The sequence below is a fragment of the Stigmatopora argus genome, chromosome 5, assembly GCF_051989625.1.
Source record: "Stigmatopora argus isolate UIUO_Sarg chromosome 5, RoL_Sarg_1.0, whole genome shotgun sequence".
NCBI classification, from domain to species: domain Eukaryota; kingdom Metazoa; phylum Chordata; class Actinopteri; order Syngnathiformes; family Syngnathidae; genus Stigmatopora; species Stigmatopora argus.
In genome coordinates this window covers 7,289,056-7,309,557 of record NC_135391.1, presented here as the reverse complement: position 1 = coordinate 7,309,557, position 20,502 = coordinate 7,289,056, and the positions used below count along the sequence as shown (strand labels likewise).

Genomic DNA, 20,502 nt, shown 5'->3' with positions numbered 1-20,502 from the left:
TATATTCAGATACTTTTTAGGGACTTAAAGTTAGGGTTAGTAGTAATATTGCCATTTCATTTGTTTTGTTACAGCTCGTCGTTAAAACCACGTTTAGGTGACGTAAGATGACATCATTAAATTGTTGACCCGGAAAGATTTGTCCAAAGAACGTCATTTGGTGACCTAAAATGGCGGATTCGCAGTCTGAGGTGGATGTCTGGGTCCAAAGAGTAGTAAAAGACATTACAAATGCATTTAAGAGGAACCCTAACATGTAAGTGTTATATCTGTGATATTTCCTAACTAAAGTTGTGCCCGTTTCGTTAAATGACCTCATGTTCGCTGTTGTGTGGGCTTCGACTATAACCTGGAATATCAGATCGTATACTAGAGCAAAGTTTAGTATTTTTCTTTGGCTGCTTCTGGCTTCATTGTACGCCATTTCCCGAGTTGTAGACCAAGATCCCCGAAGGAGGTTAGGGTTTGGAAAAAGTACGAAAAGTACTTGCCCAAACTAAACATCGTCTTCAGAAATCCTGGTCCAAAAGACTGAAGTTGATTGTTCCTCATGCGAATAACCTTCCTAACGCTGTAGTTAAATTATATACATATTACAGATGAAGTAAAATGTGTTAAATTGCAATGTAATTCTTTTACACCATTGCATTGCAATGTAAAAAGCGCAAATCTAATGCTATGTATAACTGAAACCTTGAAATGAGAACAAAAACTGGCCAGTAATGATTAATCTCAGATGTCAAATGTAACATAACAGTAATAAAACTCGAACTTTAGTTGCATGTCCTCATCTAACACCAAGAAACGCCGAGATTTCAAAGAAACATGCAGCCGGTGATGTTTTGGATATATCGAATATCGGCGACGATATATTATGGCACAGCGATGGGTGTGTATTACACACAGAAACATCCATACAAACCATGAGGACCATAGAACTTTCATTTAGAAAAGTTTTCTGCTTTAATTTGTACTCAAAAGTACTTTATAGACTCCTGAAACCGCATTTTCTTTTCTTCACTTCGATAACACAAGCCTCTTATTGATTATAATAGTTCACACAAGCCAGTTGTACACTTTTTTTGAATTCCTTATCTTCAGTTGGCATCCAGAAGAAAACTTTTGGCATAAAAAGATCATATCCTATGTTGTTATTTTTATAAATAAAACGAGCAGAGTCCTAAATCTACGGTCTTCTTCCCAGTGATGAGATTGGTGTGATTCCATGTCCAGTGGGACGATACAATCGGAGTCCTATTGTGATGGTGGAGAACAAGTTGGGTGTTGAAAGCTGGTGTGTCAAATTTCTGCTGCCATATGTACAGAACAAGCTGTTATTTTACCGCCAGAGGAAACACAGGCTGGATAAAGAAGGTAAACGATCACAATTAATGTTTAGTCAACATAGAGTTTGTCTGGAACAGATTTAAAGAAGAAATTTGAAACGGTGCTGTATTTAAACCAATCTGACTTGACAAATATTAAGCATGACTACATTTTGATGCAGTTAAAATTATTTGGAATAAACCTGTATTATGTTTTTTTAAAATTCGATCTTAACACAATGTTCAATTTTAATTGGAATTTGAGCTGATTTAAAGAATATATATTTTTCATTTCGTTTTGCGAACAATGAAATGTAAAACTAAATAAAGAAAAGTAATTAACATTGTTAGGTTGACACTAAAGCGTGGAAAACACGGTTAAGGATAAAAGAACAAGTTTGGTGTTAAGGAAAATATTTGTTTTTCCCCTCAGCGCTAGTGGATATTACGTCGACCCTGTTGCTGCTTAATCCTGACTTTACCACTGCATGGAATGTCAGGTATAGACAGAAATGGAAAAATTATTGAATTAGTGGATGCACACGCGACTTAAATATAAGAAAATGGTGGCAATTCATTTGTAACATCTGATTTACAGAAAGGAGTTGATTCAGGGTGGAGTTCTTCATGCGGAAAAGGATCTATACCTTGGCAAATTGGCGCTTACCAAATTCCCCAAGAGTCCAGAGACATGGATACATCGGTAAGGCTGCCCACTTAATGACCAAATGGAAGTTCAACAATAAATGTACCTCCTGCATGCTAATCAGTAACTGATGCCTCCTTACAGGCGCTGGGTACTGCAGCAAATCCTGACGCTTCTCTCGGCTGCAGATTGTGGCGGAAAGCAGTCGCGGGGTGGAGCCGAGCAGGCAGATGTTGAAAGGAGCCAGCAGTCCAGTTACCAACTTGCTCAAATGCTCCAGCAAGAGCTAAACGTCTGCTCGCATGCTGCGTGTAGTTATCCTAGCAATTATAACGCCTGGTCCCATCGGATTTGGGTGCTGCAACACATGGCCAAAGGCAACGTCAAGGTGGGGTTTTCTCTATTAACCAAAGTATCATGCACATAAAAAAAAATGATAAAAGACAATTACAGTGGTACCTGGACATACGATCGTAATCCGTTCCGAGACTGAGATCGTATGTCGAGCTTTTCGTAACTCGAGCGAACGTTTCCCATGGAAATGAATTGAAAACAAATTAATTTGTTGCAACCCTCTGAAAAAACAACAAAAACAGGATATTGGATTGGAAAAAATGTTTTATTTCTTCTAATTCGCCATATATTGACAAAGTAATAAATAACGAGTGGTTTAATAGTAATAAAATGTGTTTAATAGATGTAAAATTAGACGCATTTTGCGGAGGGGAGAGACAACGACACACACGGAGGCGGGGGGGACTTTATCCACGGCACTCGTAAACGAACAAACAGATTTAAATTAACTTGGATAAATATATACAGACACACTCAAACATACGTTTAATGTAACTTTACACAAAACTGAATTCTAGTTTTGTCTTTTGTTACCTTCGTTTTCCGGGTTAGCGGTTTGCCACGCCTCCACCCTCCCGTTCGCTATCGATGGGCTGTTTGCTGTTTGTATTTCCTTCAAAATATTCCGAAAATGATGCACACAAATGTCCTCACAATAGGATAACGCGCGACCACTTGCCAACGAGAAATAGTCTTTAAAGAACGATCGCGGGACCTTCTTTCCTTAGAAAGAATAACAGGAAATGTAATAGCTGACCTTCCCACGTATACGTTGTGGGTAATGAAGTGTTATTCTGAGAAAGGGTGCCATTGGCTATTGGTGTTGTGTGCACGAGTATACTTCATTACCCAGAAAGCCCTCTTTTTTCCCGTGCATGCACGTTGTGCGTTTCCTGGTCGAAACTAGTCTGAATAAATCGTTCAGTCCTCGTAGATATAGTAGTTATACACGAAAGAGATGCAGCAAAAAAAGACAGTGTGCTACAATGATAAACAGCCTCTCATGTCATGGCCACCTGGCTTTGTCGCATCTAGAAATTTTAATTGTATCGCGTCCTAAACTATTGTTTTTTTTTACTCCCAGCAAAACTTCCAATCTAAAGATAATTCAGTTCTTCATAAGGGCCTGTTTTGTTTTTTCATTTCCTTCAAAGGTTTTCCATGATGAGCTCGCCACCACGTGTCAGTGGGTGTCAATGCATGTATCGGACCACAGCGGCTTTCACTACCGCCAATTCCTGCTTAAGGAGCTCATCGAAGAGTTTTCTCCGACGCCAGCGTCCAGCAGAAAATGTTCACCCCAGCGTCAGTCCAGGACTGCGCCCAACAACCGCCTCTTGCGCTCCATCAATGTCTTAGCCAACGGGGAGCAGTTGGGAAAAGAGAACACGGATGAGGATAAGGAGCTTGAATTAGCAAAACTCTTTGAGCTCTTCCACCAGGAGATGGAACTGTGCTCAGACCTGATCCGGTCTTTCCCAGGACACGAGACCTTGTGGAGTCACAGGTGAGAAATTCAAGTCACCGTTCCGGTTTTTCTGACCATAATACTAATCAGTGTTTGGCACATGGGCCAAACTCGGGTAAATCTGCATGTGCGAAACAGCACATCATTTATTAAACCAACTTTGATTAAAAAATATATATATATTTATATACCCCTGTACTCCAGGCGGCATGTCTTCTATTTGTGGCACCAATGGAGGTGGGAACACCAGCTGTACAACTTGAACAGCAATGGAGACACCCTCCTCCATAATAATGGTGACACAGCCCAACTGAAGCCAGGTGCTCAAAGCTGTGAAGATTGGGGAGGAGGCACTATGGAGGTAGATGGCATAGCTTTGCCTCGTGACAGCAAGCGCCTGAAGAGGGGTCTCCGTCTATCCAGCCTTCCCAGCCTGTCCTCAGAGTGCACGTTTCTTAGCGATATCCTAGAAAGCCAATGTAACCCAGAGCAGAGACACTTTGGCCTGGCGTACAAAAAGTGGTTAGACTCTGTCATTGGGAAGGAGCTTTGAGAATGATGTGGAGGAACCCATTCTTTTAAATAGTAACATTAGAGACCCTGGAAAGTGAAAACGTCTCTCATAGATTTGACACAACGCAAAAAAAGTGTTTATTGCCCACATTTAAAATCATTTTTTAAAACATTTCTAAGTACAGTAGTACCTCTACTTATGAAATAAATTTGTTCCAGAAGTGGTTTCTTAACTTGGATTTTTCGTAAGTAGAGACGCATTTTACATGACAGTCCTCAATAGTGAAAAATGAGGACAGCTTTTAAAACTGTCTGGGGGAGAGTGCTGAAAACTTACTCAAATTACTGAGTTTCTAAAGTGTGCTCAAAACTACATATTCCCTTGATGAATCAAATATTCTGATGGAGAAAAAATATGTGCACGCATACTCCCTCACGGCGAATAACTACTGATGGAATCACTGCACGTAAGGAACGTGTTTTAGGGATAGACTGCTTAAAAGTTTTTTTTTTTTTTTAAAACAGCTAAAGGTATATATTTTTGGTGGAAAAAAAACACTGAAATGACATTACAGGGTCTTTTAATTTGCCTTTTAGTGTTGTTTTACTAATATTCTCATGCAGTGCTGCCAGTAGGAACCAAGTTTAGTAAAGCATAGTTTGTCAGATATCTGGTTATAGTTTATTTTTCCATCTCCAATCACAAAAGAGAATTGGGTTCTTTTTTGTACCATCATTCCATTGCTTATTCATTCATAGCGTCCACTTTGTCGCTGATGTCCTTCGTGTCTTAAGTCGGTCGGAATCCTTCAAGATGGGAAATTTCACACTAGATGCATGCTTTGTTTCCCTACATTTCATATATAAACATTCATTCTCCAACGGTTTATGCATCATGTAAAAAGTACACATGAGTAAATGTGTAGTAACATCTATTCATGATATTTTTGCTTGATTCTCACATTACATTGTGAAGTTTCTCTATCTGTTTTATTCCAGAAGGGACTCCCTCCATTTAAAGTTTGACGGTGTTCTCAATTTTATGTTTTGGACTGCTGTGAGACTAATTGTGGAGTCTTTGGCGGCTCCGTTGTGCAATCTTTCCTTTAACAGAGTACGGCATGAACAATCGTTTTTATTTTCGCTTTAAAGCATCACGGCTGTTGAGCACAGCATCCAACGTCGACACGAGTGAGTAGGAGCCTCGATCAAGGATAGCATAGCATTGCAATGAAGTGGGAAGCTTGTAAGCTATTGTTACAGTCCTTGTTTCAGCTGTGTCCTGTGCCACACTGAATTGATCACTTTAACAATTCCTGAATTGTCATTGTTTTGGAGGTACAACATTTTGGGCTGCAATGTTGCTTTAGCATTTTTTTGTCTAAGTTGCAATTTGAATGATGTTTTTTTTCTTTCATTCTCTAGCTGTTTGCTAAATAGGTCATCTTGATCAAATGTTCTACATTCACTCAGAATGAAAGCTACATATATTTGATTCTATAAGATTGTTACATTATATTTAGGATACATGTCTAGATTGTCATTTCATTTTTTCACAGAATTTATCACAATCTATGGTAGATCAATATTCTTTAATTATGCATCATATTTGGGTACAGAGCTTTGATCGTTAGAAATGTACATAGTTGCACAATATTGCTATTGGTTTAAAAACACTACCATATTGTTTGTTTGCATAAAAGATTACATTATATCATGTGTTAATTCTAAAAAAAAAATGCATTTGTCTATACAAGACATTTTTGTGTTAGGTACCAACTTAATATTTATATAATGTTATTTGATAACATCACAAGGGTTATTGTGTACTCTAAGAATGTGAGTTGCTGAAGGAATCCATATTAATAGTGAGTTTTAATCCCATTTATTTTAAGACCACATCACTATGTGTGGATTTTGAGATCCTTGGGAAATATGCACATAAAACTCAGGTAAACGGCTAGGAAAAGTCTAACACCCCTTCTCAAATACCAGATTTTTGGGATTTCAAAAGAGAGAAAAATATAAACATTGTACATTTTGAAGTGTTGATACACACCTGAATAAAAATCAGATCCACGTCATTGACCTGCATGTGACCTTACACAGAAAAATGTCAACAGTGAGATTTAATTGATCAAAAAAAATATCATTATTAACCAATAACATCAAGAAAAAAGGGCTTCTCCACTCATTTATGCTCAGCTGGCCTACTGGCACTCACCCAACAAGCATTACAAACCCTCGGGTGTGTTCAACTATTGAGTTATGATGTTGGTTGGAAACATTACTTCTATACTTTTTATTTTCCAAAAACCTTGTATTTGAACATGAGTGAAAGTGAAAGACACATTTGTTGAGTGATGTTTTCCATTGGAAATGTGCTTCCAAGTAACTTTGAGATCACTTTGTGTACGCCTATAAAAAAGAAAACAGGGTTAGCGTTCTGATATCATTCTAAGTATTTTGCTGTGTTTTTGTTTGTTCCTAACAAACCAATGTAGCCATATCACAACTTAAACATCTTACAGACATGCTTTTCCACTTAAGACTATCTAAATGTTTCTAATGGTTCAATAAGCTTTTTAAAAAATAATGTAGCTCTTTCTTTTTTTTCTGGAATAATTTATTGTATAAACAAGCAGTGGAGTGGGTACTTAATAATCTCACCATTAGTTTTCTATTTATAGAATTAAATAATTTTTGTCTTCACTTTTGGTGTGCTTTCTTTTATTTTACCCTTGTAATTTTTCAGTTGCGTCCTTCAGTAACTCCTTTACCATTGACTTCTACGTAAAATATGCAAACCTGCTTTAAAAAAATGTTGGGACACTACTAATTGTAATATATTTTTTTAATTTATATACATATATATATATATATATATATATATATATATATATGTATATATATATATATATATATATATATATATATATATATATATATATATATATATATATATATATATATATATATATATATATATATATGTATATATATATATATATATGTATATATATATATATATATATATATATGTATATATATATATATATATATATATATATATATATATATATATATATACATACATATATCAGTGGTGGTCCGTGCATTTTCTCGTTGCGCCTTCAACGAATCAATCCAACCCTCAAAAACTATTTTATGGCTAAAAATGAGGGTAAAATCCACTTCCTAGCAGCATTTAATGATTAAATACAAATACTGGAGCTTTTCAGACATTACAACCAGGCCAGGGGGGTGGTTTTCCCGGGAAACGACAGCGATGAACGTCAATGGCGTACCGGCAAACATTGCCCGAAAATGGGGTAAAATCCAGCCGAAAACAGCATTTATTGATTAAATACAAATACTGGAGCTTTTTAGACATCAGAACCGGGCCCAGAGTATCATTTCCCAGGGAAAAAGAGCGATGAACGTCAATACGTGAAACGGCAAAAATTGCACTAAAATGGGGTAAAATCTACTTCCTAGCAGCATTTATTGATTAAATAGAAATACTGGAGCTTTTCAGACATTACAACCGGGCCACAAAAATAAATTATTATTTATTTATTCAAAAATAAACTCAGGTTACCTATACAATGTCAATATATATGTATATTGACATTGTATAGATGACCTGAGTTTATTTTTGTGGTTTCTTCGAAATGAGAAAAACAGTTTTGGAATTGAATTCCTAGTTTTATGCGGGCTAAATAATAATCAAATCCAATTTTATGTCGTTTGGATGTTAAAATGAAATTATCAGGCGGAGGGAGGGGTTGAAAATCTCGTCAACACTGTTCCATGGGTGATGAAGATGATGAGGGCGATGATGATGATGATGGACTGTGATGAGGTAGGCGGCGGCTCCAGACGCAAAATCATCGTAGCTGAAAGCAGGTGAGCTAAACCGAGCGGTTCTTTCCATTCCAATTCAATGAAAATCAAGCCAGGCGGTCGCTTTTCGATGCCAACGGAATCTTTGTCAAGACCGTGCTTAGCAGCTGCTTCTTCCTCTGTCTGTATTTGTGGCCAGCTGTGCCGTGGACCGCGTGCATACAAACGTAGAGGCAGGCTAAACCTTACGCTCGGAGGAAAGAAGAGATCGCGCTCCGTGTGAGGGTCGACGACCCCCCACTGCGTCCGACGAGTCAAACGGCCGGCCTATATGTATAGGCCATTATTTTTCTCCCAGGCCCGGTACACGGATGGGACCGTTCGCTTTTGATTTTTTTCTACATGACGAAACGCCCAGATTAGATTTGCGATGCTTGCCTGGCTCGTGTGTGGATGCTTTTCATCGTTGACTGCATGCAATGTATATATAGACTGTCTGTAGCATCCACCAGGAGGCTATAGAGTAGCCATTAAAAGCATCCAGAGAGCACCTGACTGCGTAAATGTGTTGGGGGGGTCTTGAATTTGAATCATGACATTTCATCTTTTCCCATGCACGAACCATCCGTCTGCCAAGTCAAAGCTTTGACTACCCGGTATGAAAGAAAGTGGATTCTTGCCATCACCTTAAAACACTTCCAAATGAGCCTTCTTGTTTGTCAAACCGCAGATTTGTCACAATGGAAATTTCCGCTGGGGCTGTAACCTGTTCCATACCAGGTAGGACTTAACCTACATTATTTTTTTCTTGTTGTTGTTCCAATTCAATGGCATCAAAATGAAATTCGAATATATCCTGTTTTCCACTCAATGCAACAAATGCCCCTTTCTCATTTGAAAGCATTCATTCAATATATATGGAACAAATTAAAACTAGTGATTTACATTTTTAAGAGGTTACCTAACATAAGGTAGAACAAATGGAGATGTGCATTCTTTAAAGGGAAACATTGCCAAACTCCCAACTGAGACTGTCAAATTACAGTGTAAAGCACGTACTGTAAATGTCAGCAGATATACTACAAATCCATTCTGTCTCAAAATTTGTCTAATTGTGTGAGCAGCATTTAATATACAGTTTTTTCATATTAAACACTGCTTGCTTCTTGCACGATTCTGGCAAGCTGGCTCTAATGGTTTTAGCCAGTTAGTCCATTATTTCATTGATCCAGACACATTTTTGGGCATGATCAAAATGATGCAAATTGGATTTCTGCAGGCAAAAAAAATGTTGACTGTGGATTCATTTCACAGTTCATGACCTCTACCAATTAGTTTGCAAACAAACAGTACATTTTCATATCAGGTCCGCCTTCATTTGTTTAGCAGTTAGAAAAAAAAAGTTCTTACACCTTTTGTTTCATCTTTCAACAGCACATATGCTATCATTTGAATGTTAAAACCCCTCTTTGGAATTTCTGGACCAACAAGCAGAGTTTGAACATCTGCTTGAGATACGATCTGACCATCATCACCAAAGCAGGTCTCACGATCGCCCCAACCAAGACAGACACTCTCGGCATCGGGACGCAACAACTGAATGAAGCAGATCGTGGCAACGCAGCGCACGACGGCAAGACATGGAGATGCAACATGGAGCTAAGCATCTGCCACCCCGACAGCTCCAACAACCCATCCCCCGACCTGCCGTGACACGTTACCGCAGACAGGACGACAACGAGGCCAGGATCAGAGCCCAACAGCAGCGGCGCAAACAGAGGCAAGAGAGAGAGGCGGAGATAGCGCAACTACACCACCAGGAGAAGCAACACCGAGATCTGATCCGAGAAGATGACCGGGAGAGGGACGATTCCGCGCTGGCCCGCTCTGCCAGCACAGAGAGTGGCTTTCACACCCACACGGATCGGGCCGAGGGGGACGACAGCCTGGTCGTGATGTCGCCGGAGCCCGGGGTGGAGGAGCAGACGGGTAACTATGGAGTTCAGCTACATCCTGAGGCAGAGGGTTACATTGAGAGTGCAGAGTCTGAACGACAACTTCTCAATCTGCATTCCTACTATTCTGCCCAGATCCCATTGTTACCGTGCGGGCAACAGTCCGATCCTCAGAGAGAAGAGGGATCCTTGCCCATTTTGACCTCCGATGATTACTCAAATTGCGTCCACGGCGCATCTCCCGGCTTCCCCGCGGGAAGGACTGATATGACAGCGGGTGCCATCTTAGACCCTCCAGATGGAGGAATTGCAGAAGAAACGTACTCCGAGCCCTATGACATTTACTCGCTCTCCGAGCATGTTTATGAGGAAATCCGAGACGCCCCTTCATTGGTTTACTGTGCCGATGACGGAGCGGAGGAAAGGGAATCTCTCCAGAGAAGGAAGGAGAACCTTAGTTTGTTGGAGGGTCAGACCGGAGGGGAAGACTACCACCAGCAAGAGGCTGTGGGTTTCCGTCTGAGGCACTACGATGAGCGCTCGGATGGGGAGTCGGACAGTCCAGAGAAGGAGGCTGAATTTGCCCCTTACCCACGTGCTGATAGCTGTGAGCAGGAAGAGGACATTGATAGTCTTGGGACTGAGGTGAGAGAAGGCCCGAGACCTACAGTTCTCCAATGTATTGCCGAGGACATGATTGCGGCTGATAATGAACTGGAGCGAGGCCAAGAACTTGGTACGGATTCTAGTAAAAACGTGAAAATTGCCAACACGGGGAAACCAGTCCAAACACAGACTCTAAGACCATCTGAGCAAATGACAAGTGGGAGAAACAGTCAGGAGAAGTGCACCGATATATCTCTGGCCATTAAGGACATTAGGGAGGCCATAGAGGAGGTGAAGACCAGAACAGTGAGATCTCCGTACACTCCCGATGAACCCAAGGAGCCTATTTGGGTAATGAGGCAAGACCTTGGCCACGCCTCTGAGTGCGATCAGCAAACATCTTTTGGTGGCGAGGTGAGTACAAACTTTACTGTCCTTAAAATCCTGTTGTCTTTGAAAAATAGGCCACATACTACGTTGCAGTTCAAGCAATATTACAATTGACAGAAGGTACACTTTAAAAAATGAACCACCAGAGTAATGTTCAATAGTTTATTTCTTTAAGCAAAATTGCATTTCATACTACGTGGCTAAAAGAAAGAAAACAGTGTCTTTTCCAGACTTGGAAAAAGAGAGAGAGGTGCAAAGATATATGAATTCAATTATTCATGCGGTAGGGCTCTAATAACAGCAGGACTGAGACCATTCCCAATCGCAAGACGGTATACAACCGAATTTAGATAAAAAGTCTGTTCAGTTTGGGTTTCTCGTCACATTTCATGTCGAAAACTATTTTCAGGCCTGAAAAGGAAATCGAAATCGGCCCCATAACAAAGTCATTTGGGTCAAGACACATAGTGCAAACAATCGTTTCCATGACGAAAGTGATACCCGATTGTCACCTGAGTAGTACATTCAGACCGTTGACGCTGCGGTCAAATGCAGCCGTTCGTTCAGCTGGGACACCCACTGAAGTTCGTTGGGACTTGGACACTTATTAACAGTCATGGAAAACTTTTGGATGCACCAAGTTGAGAAGCTTGAAGAGGACCAAGGCATGCAGCAGCAAACTCTGCCATACGATGAAAATGAGGTTGGGATGATTTCTAATTCCGTATAACGGCTTATTGGACATCTTTTACTAATTAAGTATACAGTAATCCCTCGCCATTTCGCGTTTCAACTTTCACGGCTTCACTACATCGTGGTTTTTTTTCTGGGGAATTTTTTTTAAGTTCAAAAATGTGAAAATCCACGCTGAAACTCGCAAGTGGAAGCAACTCCCCTGTCTTCCTCTTGCAACTAGGACTCAGCACTGAAGATTTTTTTAGTATAAACGAGTCAATAATTCTTCCAAATGTTTGAGTGCATTTTAAAGCCAGTTCACAGAGACGCCAAAATTGAATGTTCAATGCTTTCTTTCTCTGTGTTTTTCCGCTGCAAGTGTCTCGATTCCGGCTCTCCCGCTCTTCCTGGTGCAGAATCAGCGAGCAGACTTCTTCCACAGGAGGACAACTTTGAATCATCCCCGTCCAGCAAAGAAGTATCCTCGCTGTTTTATGTTCTTGTATAATATATCATTTTATATTTTAATATACGTAACATGACGCACCCAACTTTCTCTCATATTTCAACTAATAGGCCAGAAGAAGTCTTGCATCTTTTCCTACATATGTTGAAGGTGGGTATCGTTTAATCGTTCTGATATTTTGAAGCGACATGGACGTAAGAGACAAAAATATTTTTTGCCGTATTTATTGACAACAAAAATGCCAATAGTGTGCGTGTTCGCTGTTTGATGTTAACATAATCAAAAAGTTAATTTGCCTCTTCTCTAGTTTGCCTCCAAACGACAAAATTGTGCATCCAGACCCACTGCCAGTCAGTCAGTCATGTGAGTTAAGCTCCCATTATTTATTTAAACCATCCTTTTTCTATTGTCCAGTTCCAGGCCCTTGTGACCCAGAGGATCTTATTGATGGGATCATATTTGCAGCCAACTACTTGGGCTCGACTCAGCTGCTGTCAGTCAAGACACCAACCAAGAACATCCGCATGATGCAAGCTCAAGAGGCTGTCGCTCGCATTAAGGTGAACCTTTAAATTCTCCTTTTAGCGTCACCTTTATAGAAATAAAGTCCCATGACTAACTAACTCTGTCAATCTGTTGCATTTCATGCCTGCCAGACAGCCCAGAAATTAGCCCAGAACAAAAAAAAGGTGCGTCCCTTACACATATCTGCATGTACATACCAAACCTTCCCCACTTACTCACTCACTCGCCTTTTTAGTTGTTTTTCCCCCCGTAATGTTCTGTACGTCTGCGATTGGCTGGCCACGGATTCAGGGTGTCCCTATAGCACATGTGTCAAAGTGGCGGCCCGGGGGCCGAATCTGGCCCGCCGCATCATTTTGTGTGGGCCAGAAAAGTAAATCATGAATGCCGACTTTCTGTTTTAGGATCAAATTAAAATGAAGAGTATAGATGTATATTACATTTCCTGATTTTTCCCATTTTAAATCAATAATTGTAATTGTTTAGTATTTTTTTTCTGTGTTTTTAGTTCAAAAAACATTTTGTAAAATCTAAATATATATATATATATATATATATATATATATATATAAAAAAAGCTAAAATAAACATTGTTTTAGATCTATAAAAAACTGAATATTCAGGGCTTTTAATCCAGTTCTTTTAATCCATTTCTATAAAAAAAAATCTACATATTATATCTAAAATGGTCCGGCCCACGTGAAATCAAGTTGACGTTAAAGCGGCCCGCGAACCAACCCGAGTCTGACACCCCTGCCCTATAGGGATATGGTCTGGCACCCCCCGCGACCCTTGTGAGCATAAGCGAGTCGGAAAATGAATGAATGTTCTGTCCATGTGCACTTTTGCGTAGACCCCAGAGGATGATGCCCAACCCATGACGGAGGTTGATCTTTTCATCTCCACTCAGAGAATCAAAGTGCTCAATGCAGATTCACAGGTACTAAAAAAGATTGCTTGTTGAGGACAGTGCATTCATAGTTCATTGTTCATTATAAACACACACTACTGTGACTCTTTGACACACAGGATACAATGATGGACCACCCTCTGCGCACCATCTCCTACATTGCCGACATAGGCAACATTGTAGTTCTAATGGCCAGGCGCCGAATGCCTCCACCCGAGTCTCAAGAAAACGTCGACGCTTCGGACCCACAAGCGGACAGCAAGTGCCAGTACAAGATGATATGTCACGTTTTTGAATCTGACGATGTGAGTCAATAGTGGGTTGATACTGTTGGAAAAGGAGGCCAATACTTTTTCACGCCAGAGCTTCATCTTGTGAGTGGAGTGTAAAATGAGGGGACTTTTCCGGTTTTAGGCCCAGCTTATTGCGCAATCCATCGGGCAGGCCTTCAGTGTGGCGTACCAGGAATTCTTGAGAGCCAATGGCATTAACCCGGAGGACCTGAGTCAAAAGGAATTCAGCGACCTGCTTGACACTCAGGACATGTACAACGATGACCTCATCCACTTTTCCAAGTCGGAAAACTGCAAAGAAGTAAGCCTACATTTTAAAAGCTGTTGTATTTCGAATTCGAATGACTACACGTTGGCCGATTTTTCGGCATTTCAGGTGTTGGTAGAGAAAGCCAAAGGGGAGATGCTTGGCGTGGTCATCGTGGAGAGCGGGTGGGGCTCCATCCTGCCTACAGTTATCATTGCCAACATGATGCATGCTGGGCCGGCAGAGAGGTCTGGCAGACTGAACATAGGGGATCAGATTATGTCTATTAGTGGTACCAGTCTGGTGGGCTTGCCACTGTCTACCTGTCAGAGTATCATCAAGGTAGCCCAACAGTAATATCATTCTTAATACAAAGTATGTGGCTTGAATGTCGCCAACACAATAAAAACTTGACTGGAAATACCACCCCTTTTCTTGTCAGGGTCTCAAAAACCAGTCACGCATAAAGATGAACATAGTGCGATGTCCCCCAGTGACCATGGTACTGATCAGACGTCCGGACCTCCGCTACCAACTTGGCTTCAGTGTCCAGAACGGCATCGTGGGTATTCTTTCTTAACGTTGCGAGCCAATGTTTGTCGAAAGACCTTTCTCTCCTCATTAGATATGTAGCCTCATGCGTGGTGGGATTGCTGAAAGGGGAGGAGTGAGAGTTGGCCACCGCATCATTGAGATCAACAGCCAGAGTGTGGTCGCCATACCCCATGAAAAAATTGTCCAACTCCTTTCCAATGCCGTGGGGGAGGTGAGAGGTCAACATATTTCTAGGCATTGTATAATTAGGTATTTTTGTATTTGTAGATATTCATGTATTGATTAATATGTTAAACAAAAGGAAAGTAATGACATTCAAATGAATAAAACCAGAAATACAAACTGGTTACAGACCCAAGTAACACGCTAAAGTTGATTTTCTTTTTCAAAAGTATTAATTCCATTGATGGCGATAGACGTCCAATTCATGTTAAATGGGAAGGCTCGATGTTTCAGTGCCGTTGATGTCCAATCCATTTTCACTGGGAGGTTCATCCGCCCCTCTCAGTCAAATTGGATAGGACATCTAGCGCCTGTTAATGTGTTTTTCAGGTATCTATAGCCTAAAAAAACATTATAACAGGCTGTCAGTTGTCCAACGAAAAAAAAACATGTGAATGGCCCTGGTGTAATAGTAGCAGGCCCAGCCAAAAGATGAAAAAGTTGCGAATTATAGTCCGGAAAATATGTCAATATGAAAATGAGTATAATTTGTGTCTCAGATCCACATGAAGACGATGCCTGCAGCCATGTACCGCCTGCTCACGGCTCAGGAGCAGCCAGTTTACATTTAAATGATTTACTCAAGTCTGACCTCACACCCTTTGAATTTCCGCCGTCTCTTCCCAATCTGCCTCTCCACTCCGACCAGCACACGTCCGAGAACATGCCGTATATCCACGGGTGACGTACCAAAGTGAGTTGAAGTGTTTTCTGTTCAATTGAAAAACTATAATCTGCCATCAAGCAAAATAGTATTTGACTGGATCAGTAGTCAGCACTTTATTTCTTTTTCCCTTCCTTGATCGCTCTTTTTCAAATTTCTCTTTTCCAAAACCATCTCGACAGTTTATCTTGAATGTCAATCTTCTTTGAATTTGGCAACCCGTACTTTCGGTTCTATCGCTGCTGCTTTTTCACTCTCCGTCCGTAGTCACTGCTTTTTCTGTGCATTTTGCATGAAAGCTCTACTTGGGGCCACCAATGTTGTTTTCGATGTGTCCGTATGCTAAGAAAATGCACCAAAACAAGCATCGTTCCCCTTATTGACTCGGACGTTGCGGGTCTTTGCACGACACAATGAGAATGTGAGCACTGCACACATTCCACGCGCTAGTTGTTCAAAACTCACCGGTGTACTTCGTCGACGCTCATAACCTTACTTGTTTTGCAAATGTACGTATGTAGAGCACGTTTTAAAGCTTTGGCTCACACCGCATGGAATGTTGACTCAAATCTTGTGCCTAGTTGCTCACCAAGAACTCTAAATAATGTAAATCCAGCTCATACTAGGGAACAATATTTACTGTCCAAAAATACATGCGTCATAGCACATGACAGGAATCTCACTTTTAGCTTCAATAAGAACGGCAGAACAGGATGAGGGTTTTTTTTTTTTTATACAAGTGACTCATACAATGTAATCATATCATATGTATGGGGTGGTAATTATTGCAGTTGAATGGGGAAACTCGCCATTCAAAAGTTAGAACGGACGTGTAACGTAAAATAAAGATGTCTCATTTTGCTCCCTGTAGGGCCAGTTAAAAATAATATTTCAGAAGTAGATATGTAATTAAACAATGATCTTTAAAATTAGACTTTTGGTTTGAGTTGCACGTTCCTATTTGCAATGAGCTTTTTTAATACAATTCCATACGAAACACTGTTACTGTGAATGTTTATTTTCTTTAAAGTGAAAAAAATACTGACAAAACACAAATGTAACCATTTGAACTGCACTTGCTTTTTTTTTTTTAATTTGTTTTTTTCCCACAACTTTAGCTTTTAAACTGAACTTTAGGACCTAAACATCATGTGACAATAGGCATAATGGGAACTATTGTCACATTTTTTGGTGATTACCTCAACTTATAAACAAATAGTATTGACTGGAATCGAATATGTATTTATAAATGATTATAAATGTACGTCTATCTTCCCCCCAAAAAAATAACCTACAAGTTACACTTCCTTATATAGAGTGAATATATTAGTGCTGTGTCTTAGTATTTTCTCCAAAAAGTAAAAAATGGGTTTGGTGTGAACCATGCAGGTCAATTATGCTTTAATACATAAGGTAACATTTCATTCAAACCTAATACTTGCATAAAAAGAGAAAAATAATTTTAATATTTATCTGTGGGTTGCTAAAATACAGTGCATATCAAAAATAATGTATTAAAAAATGGCCGTTTCACATGAATTATCGACACGTTGCACGTGGATGCCAAGCTATACAAATTTTCGAATTTTCCTTCACATTGATCAAACGCTTTTGGCCTTACAGTTACCGCAAATTGATATTCACGTTAAAAACCTGCAGTCGTTTTTCTGACACTGGGCTGATTTTGTCCTTGTGAATTATGCTGTCATGCCTGCTTTTAGTGTGTGTGTGTGTGTGTGTGTGTGGGTGGTGTGCAAGTAGAAACAAAGGAAAACAACACGCAAGTAGAAAATATTGTAAATATATATACAGGTATTTACAAAATACATTTTATCGAGTGCTCTGTCAGGGGGTTGTAGGCTTGTGTGACAGTGACGCAAACTTCTATTTCCAAGTGCACCCATTTTGAATGTAACTGAAATGTTCAATATAAAAGTGTCTTAAGAGAGTGGAAATAAAAATGATCAATACAGCTTTTTTTTTAATGTGCAAGCTTTTTTTGTGATTGAAGCTCGCCAGAATATTTGTAACCATATTTACAACAATAAATAACTTGGGAGAAGGACTTCTGGTTCTGTTTATTGAATATTATCTTCAGGACATGCCAACTATACAGAGATTTTCTATTTATTTACACCACATGGTGTTATTGTTAATTTGCAATGTGCTATAATTACCATAAAACAGCAGATACAGTTGAGTGTAAATACAAATGCTCAAATAAATCTTAATGTTGTGCATTCTCTTGTCCTTTGGAATAAAGCATTACAAGACAGGAAAAGGCTCAAGTTATCAGGAATTGGGCAAATAAAAGATGTCCATGTTCTTTTTGAAGATGGCAGAAAACTCTCTAGATAGGAGTTGATGCAGACTTATGCCATCATGTTTATAAACCCAGGCACTCCCTGTCCAATTGTAGCGTTTTGGACCACTGGAAAAAAAAGATATATTCAAAGTATAGTATCATTATCTGTATAAGTAACCCTGTTTAATTATGCACTCATGTTAAATATGTCATACGTTGCTTGAGTTGTGGGTGTCAAATATCAGAAACTCATCTGTGTAACACTACAGTTCTACAACAATCCTAATTATGAACAGTATTAAATAATAATACTCTGATGTTTAATTCAGTTCTTTCATTAGATTGACATTTGTATTGTCAGATTGTTTTAATAGGTCTCACCTTGTTGGGGATGCCAACCAAAGCTGTTTGTTTGGTGTTTGTTTGTTGATCACATAGGTTCCATGGTCACCACCCACCTTTATAGTCAACACACCACTCTGTCAAAAAGGCACATCTTATTACTGGTGTGAGAGAACCTTATGAGGAGGTGTCTTAACTTTCTATTTTAGAAAGAAAGATCCGAGCACGTCACGACAGTAAACAGATCCCGTGAACCCTGACCTTAGCCCTTCCTGTTCAATTAAAAAGAGGACAATCAAAGTGGTGGCCTAACTTACAGAGAGCACAACATCATAGTCCGATCCAGTGAAAGGCTCATCCATTAAGTCTTCAAAGTAATCAGCCAGGGAGTCCAGCGTCTCGTCAGCCAGTTTCTCATAGGCTACTTCGGATAACTCACTGGGAAACACAATCACAAAATCTTCCAACAACAACTTTGATGACCACTTTCAAGTATTATAGGGCTACATATTGACTTGGGGTTACTTTCGGTCATGCCTGGGGTGCTCTTCCAGCCTTGAAGCTGACCGATGGATAATTCTCCTACATTTTACGTTGTCGGCTGTTAACTCAAACCACTGGAAAACAAAGGAAGGAATCCAGTTGACAACACCAATTCACCACTGGTTTTTAGTAAAGCATCACAAAAAGTATCAAATTCATCAAATTTCTCCAAAATAGGTTTTAGTGAAATTGAATATATGTAGTTTCCTAGGCAATAAAATACACAACATGGGTATGTTACCCATGGGCAGCCCGGTAGCACAGTGGTTAGTGTGTTGGCCTCACAATGGGGGACATGGGTTTGAATCCTGGTCAGTTCACCTGTGTGGAGTTTACATGTTCTCCCTGGGTCTCCCAGAGGAAACCCACACAGGCCTGGTGAGGACATGCAAACTCCACACAGGTGGATGTGACCTGGATTTGAACCTAGTACCCCAGAGCTGTGAGGCCGACGCACTAAACACTTGCCTCACCGGGCCCCCCTGTCCATGACCTTACAAAATAATAACATATCCACATGTTCTTAGTCATAACAATTTTTGATTGGTCACGGTTGTTTTCTTCCGAAACCCCCGAAGTAAAATGTACCTTATTTCTTGCTCGATTGTTGCTACAATACTGCGTTTGTTTGGGTAATGAGTGAACACACGCAACACCAAAGGCACGGAGCTGCAAAAGATATTGACGACAATAACTTGATCATTGTGTCATTTATTCATGTTATCAAATGAAAAGTTTTATCATTTACCTGCTTGGAAAAATTGGTGACCCTTAGGAAAGTCGCCATATTCTGGTGTGTTTTGAATTTGACATTTATGAGAAATGTTTTACTTTCGGTTACGGATCTTGCATTTATATCACATCTATTGTGCGGTAGATGCTGAGTTTGTGTTCTTAGCAACCCGGCAGCCGTTATCATTTGTCGGCCATTTTGTGTCAGTGTCATTGGCTAAACAGCATTATCGTCAAAGGAGCATTAATTTATTAATTTTCCGTACCGCTCATCTTATCAGGGGTGCTGGTGCTTATCCCAGGCAACTGTGTGAAATAATCACCTTTCTTCAAAGTAAATCCGTTTTTTCCCATCACAACGATAACAAAATAGTTAATTTTAACCCCAAAAGATGAACAAAATCTGTCAAGATGTTGCATAGCCAAGAGTATTCAAATTGATAAAATAACTTCATCATCATCATCATCATCATCATCAACACAACCAAAGAAGTCAACTGCTCCAAGATGGCCACTAGTTAACAACTCCGCCAATTTTGGGTGCTTGCATCTAGCTCTCTAATTAGGTTGGTTTATATATCCATGCCTTCTTCTAGGGTCCTCAACTTCTTCGTCTTCCCAAACTCTCATACACCAAAAAATAGAGGCGCATACCGCCATCTGCTGCTCTCTAATTTGTTCGTTTTAAAAGGTACAGTACATAATGATTAAATAATTGCCAGTGTAGCGTGTGTTGTATTTTTTTGTTACAAAATGTAAAAAAAATAAACTTGTTATTTTTATATATAATTTATTGTTAGTGTAATAAACTTTTGCCGCACATCTTTTTTTGTGCTATCTCGAGCTGCCAGTTATCTATCTGTCGCTAGATGGCGATTGAGCACGTTCTCGACTGCTTTACCGCCTTCAGTCATAATCGA

The 20,502-nt window shown here is 39.8% G+C and overlaps 3 protein-coding genes across 6 annotated transcripts; 2 read left to right on the top strand and 1 right to left on the bottom strand.

Annotated features, from left to right (window-relative positions):
- Positions 1-102: 102 nt before the first annotated feature.
- Positions 103-7,018, top strand: ptar1 (protein prenyltransferase alpha subunit repeat containing 1). The gene is made up of 7 exons (XM_077601392.1): positions 103-256; positions 1,205-1,374; positions 1,759-1,825; positions 1,924-2,028; positions 2,116-2,359; positions 3,480-3,832; positions 3,998-7,018. The coding sequence occupies exons 1-7, from the start codon at positions 171-173 to the stop codon at positions 4,344-4,346; spliced, it is 1,374 nt and encodes a 457-aa protein (XP_077457518.1). The 5' UTR covers positions 103-170; the 3' UTR covers positions 4,347-7,018.
- Positions 7,019-8,075: 1,057 nt separating this feature from the next.
- On the top strand, positions 8,076-16,746 carry apba1a (amyloid beta (A4) precursor protein-binding, family A, member 1a). 3 transcript variants are annotated; one of them, XM_077601019.1, is made up of 14 exons: positions 8,076-8,215; positions 8,883-8,932; positions 9,587-11,127; positions 12,158-12,256; positions 12,355-12,394; positions 12,659-12,804; positions 12,901-12,933; positions 13,623-13,709; positions 13,799-13,984; positions 14,094-14,273; positions 14,349-14,561; positions 14,662-14,781; positions 14,845-14,985; positions 15,497-16,746. In XM_077601019.1, exons 3-14 carry the CDS (start codon positions 9,793-9,795, stop codon positions 15,566-15,568), a joined length of 2,652 nt encoding a protein of 883 aa, XP_077457145.1. In that variant the 5' UTR covers positions 8,076-8,215; positions 8,883-8,932; positions 9,587-9,792; the 3' UTR covers positions 15,569-16,746. The 3 variants fall into 3 exon arrangements, with proteins under 3 accessions (XP_077457145.1, XP_077457147.1, XP_077457146.1); XM_077601021.1 differs by having other exon boundaries at positions 8,155-8,215; positions 8,790-8,932; XM_077601020.1 differs by having other exon boundaries at positions 8,155-8,215; positions 8,352-8,932.
- Positions 16,747-17,713: 967 nt separating this feature from the next.
- On the bottom strand, positions 17,714-19,718 carry fxn (frataxin). 2 transcript variants are annotated; one of them, XM_077601017.1, is made up of 6 exons: positions 19,599-19,718; positions 19,439-19,519; positions 18,833-18,924; positions 18,625-18,745; positions 18,347-18,444; positions 17,714-18,091 (listed from the first exon to the last, which is right to left on the bottom strand). In XM_077601017.1, exons 1-6 carry the CDS (start codon positions 19,635-19,637, stop codon positions 17,953-17,955), a joined length of 570 nt encoding a protein of 189 aa, XP_077457143.1. In that variant the 5' UTR covers positions 19,638-19,718; the 3' UTR covers positions 17,714-17,952. The 2 variants fall into 2 exon arrangements, with proteins under 2 accessions (XP_077457143.1, XP_077457144.1); XM_077601018.1 differs by having other exon boundaries at positions 18,845-18,924.
- Between the last annotated feature and the right edge of the window lie 784 nt (positions 19,719-20,502).

Coding starts and splice junctions, on each gene's coding strand:
- ptar1 (XM_077601392.1), top strand. CDS start 171: ATGGCGGATTCGCAGTCTGAGGTGGATGTCTGGGTCCAAAGAGTAGTA. Junction 1,375..1,758: donor ACACAGGCTGGATAAAGAAG/GTAAACGATCAC, acceptor TTTTCCCCTCAG/CGCTAGTGGATATTACGTCG. Junction 2,360..3,479: donor TGGCCAAAGGCAACGTCAAG/GTGGGGTTTTCT, acceptor TTTCCTTCAAAG/GTTTTCCATGATGAGCTCGC.
- fxn (XM_077601017.1), bottom strand. CDS start 19,637: ATGGCGACTTTCCTAAGGGTCACCAATTTTTCCAAGCAG. Junction 18,445..18,624: donor ACTATGATGTTGTGCTCTCT/GTAAGTTAGGCC, acceptor CCTTTTTGACAG/AGTGGTGTGTTGACTATAAA. Junction 18,092..18,346: donor TGGTTGGCATCCCCAACAAG/GTGAGACCTATT, acceptor TTTTTTTTCCAG/TGGTCCAAAACGCTACAATT.
- apba1a (XM_077601019.1), top strand. CDS start 9,793: ATGGAGATGCAACATGGAGCTAAGCATCTGCCACCCCGACAGCTCCAA. Junction 11,128..12,157: donor AAACATCTTTTGGTGGCGAG/GTGAGTACAAAC, acceptor TTCCGCTGCAAG/TGTCTCGATTCCGGCTCTCC. Junction 14,986..15,496: donor TTTCCAATGCCGTGGGGGAG/GTGAGAGGTCAA, acceptor TTTGTGTCTCAG/ATCCACATGAAGACGATGCC.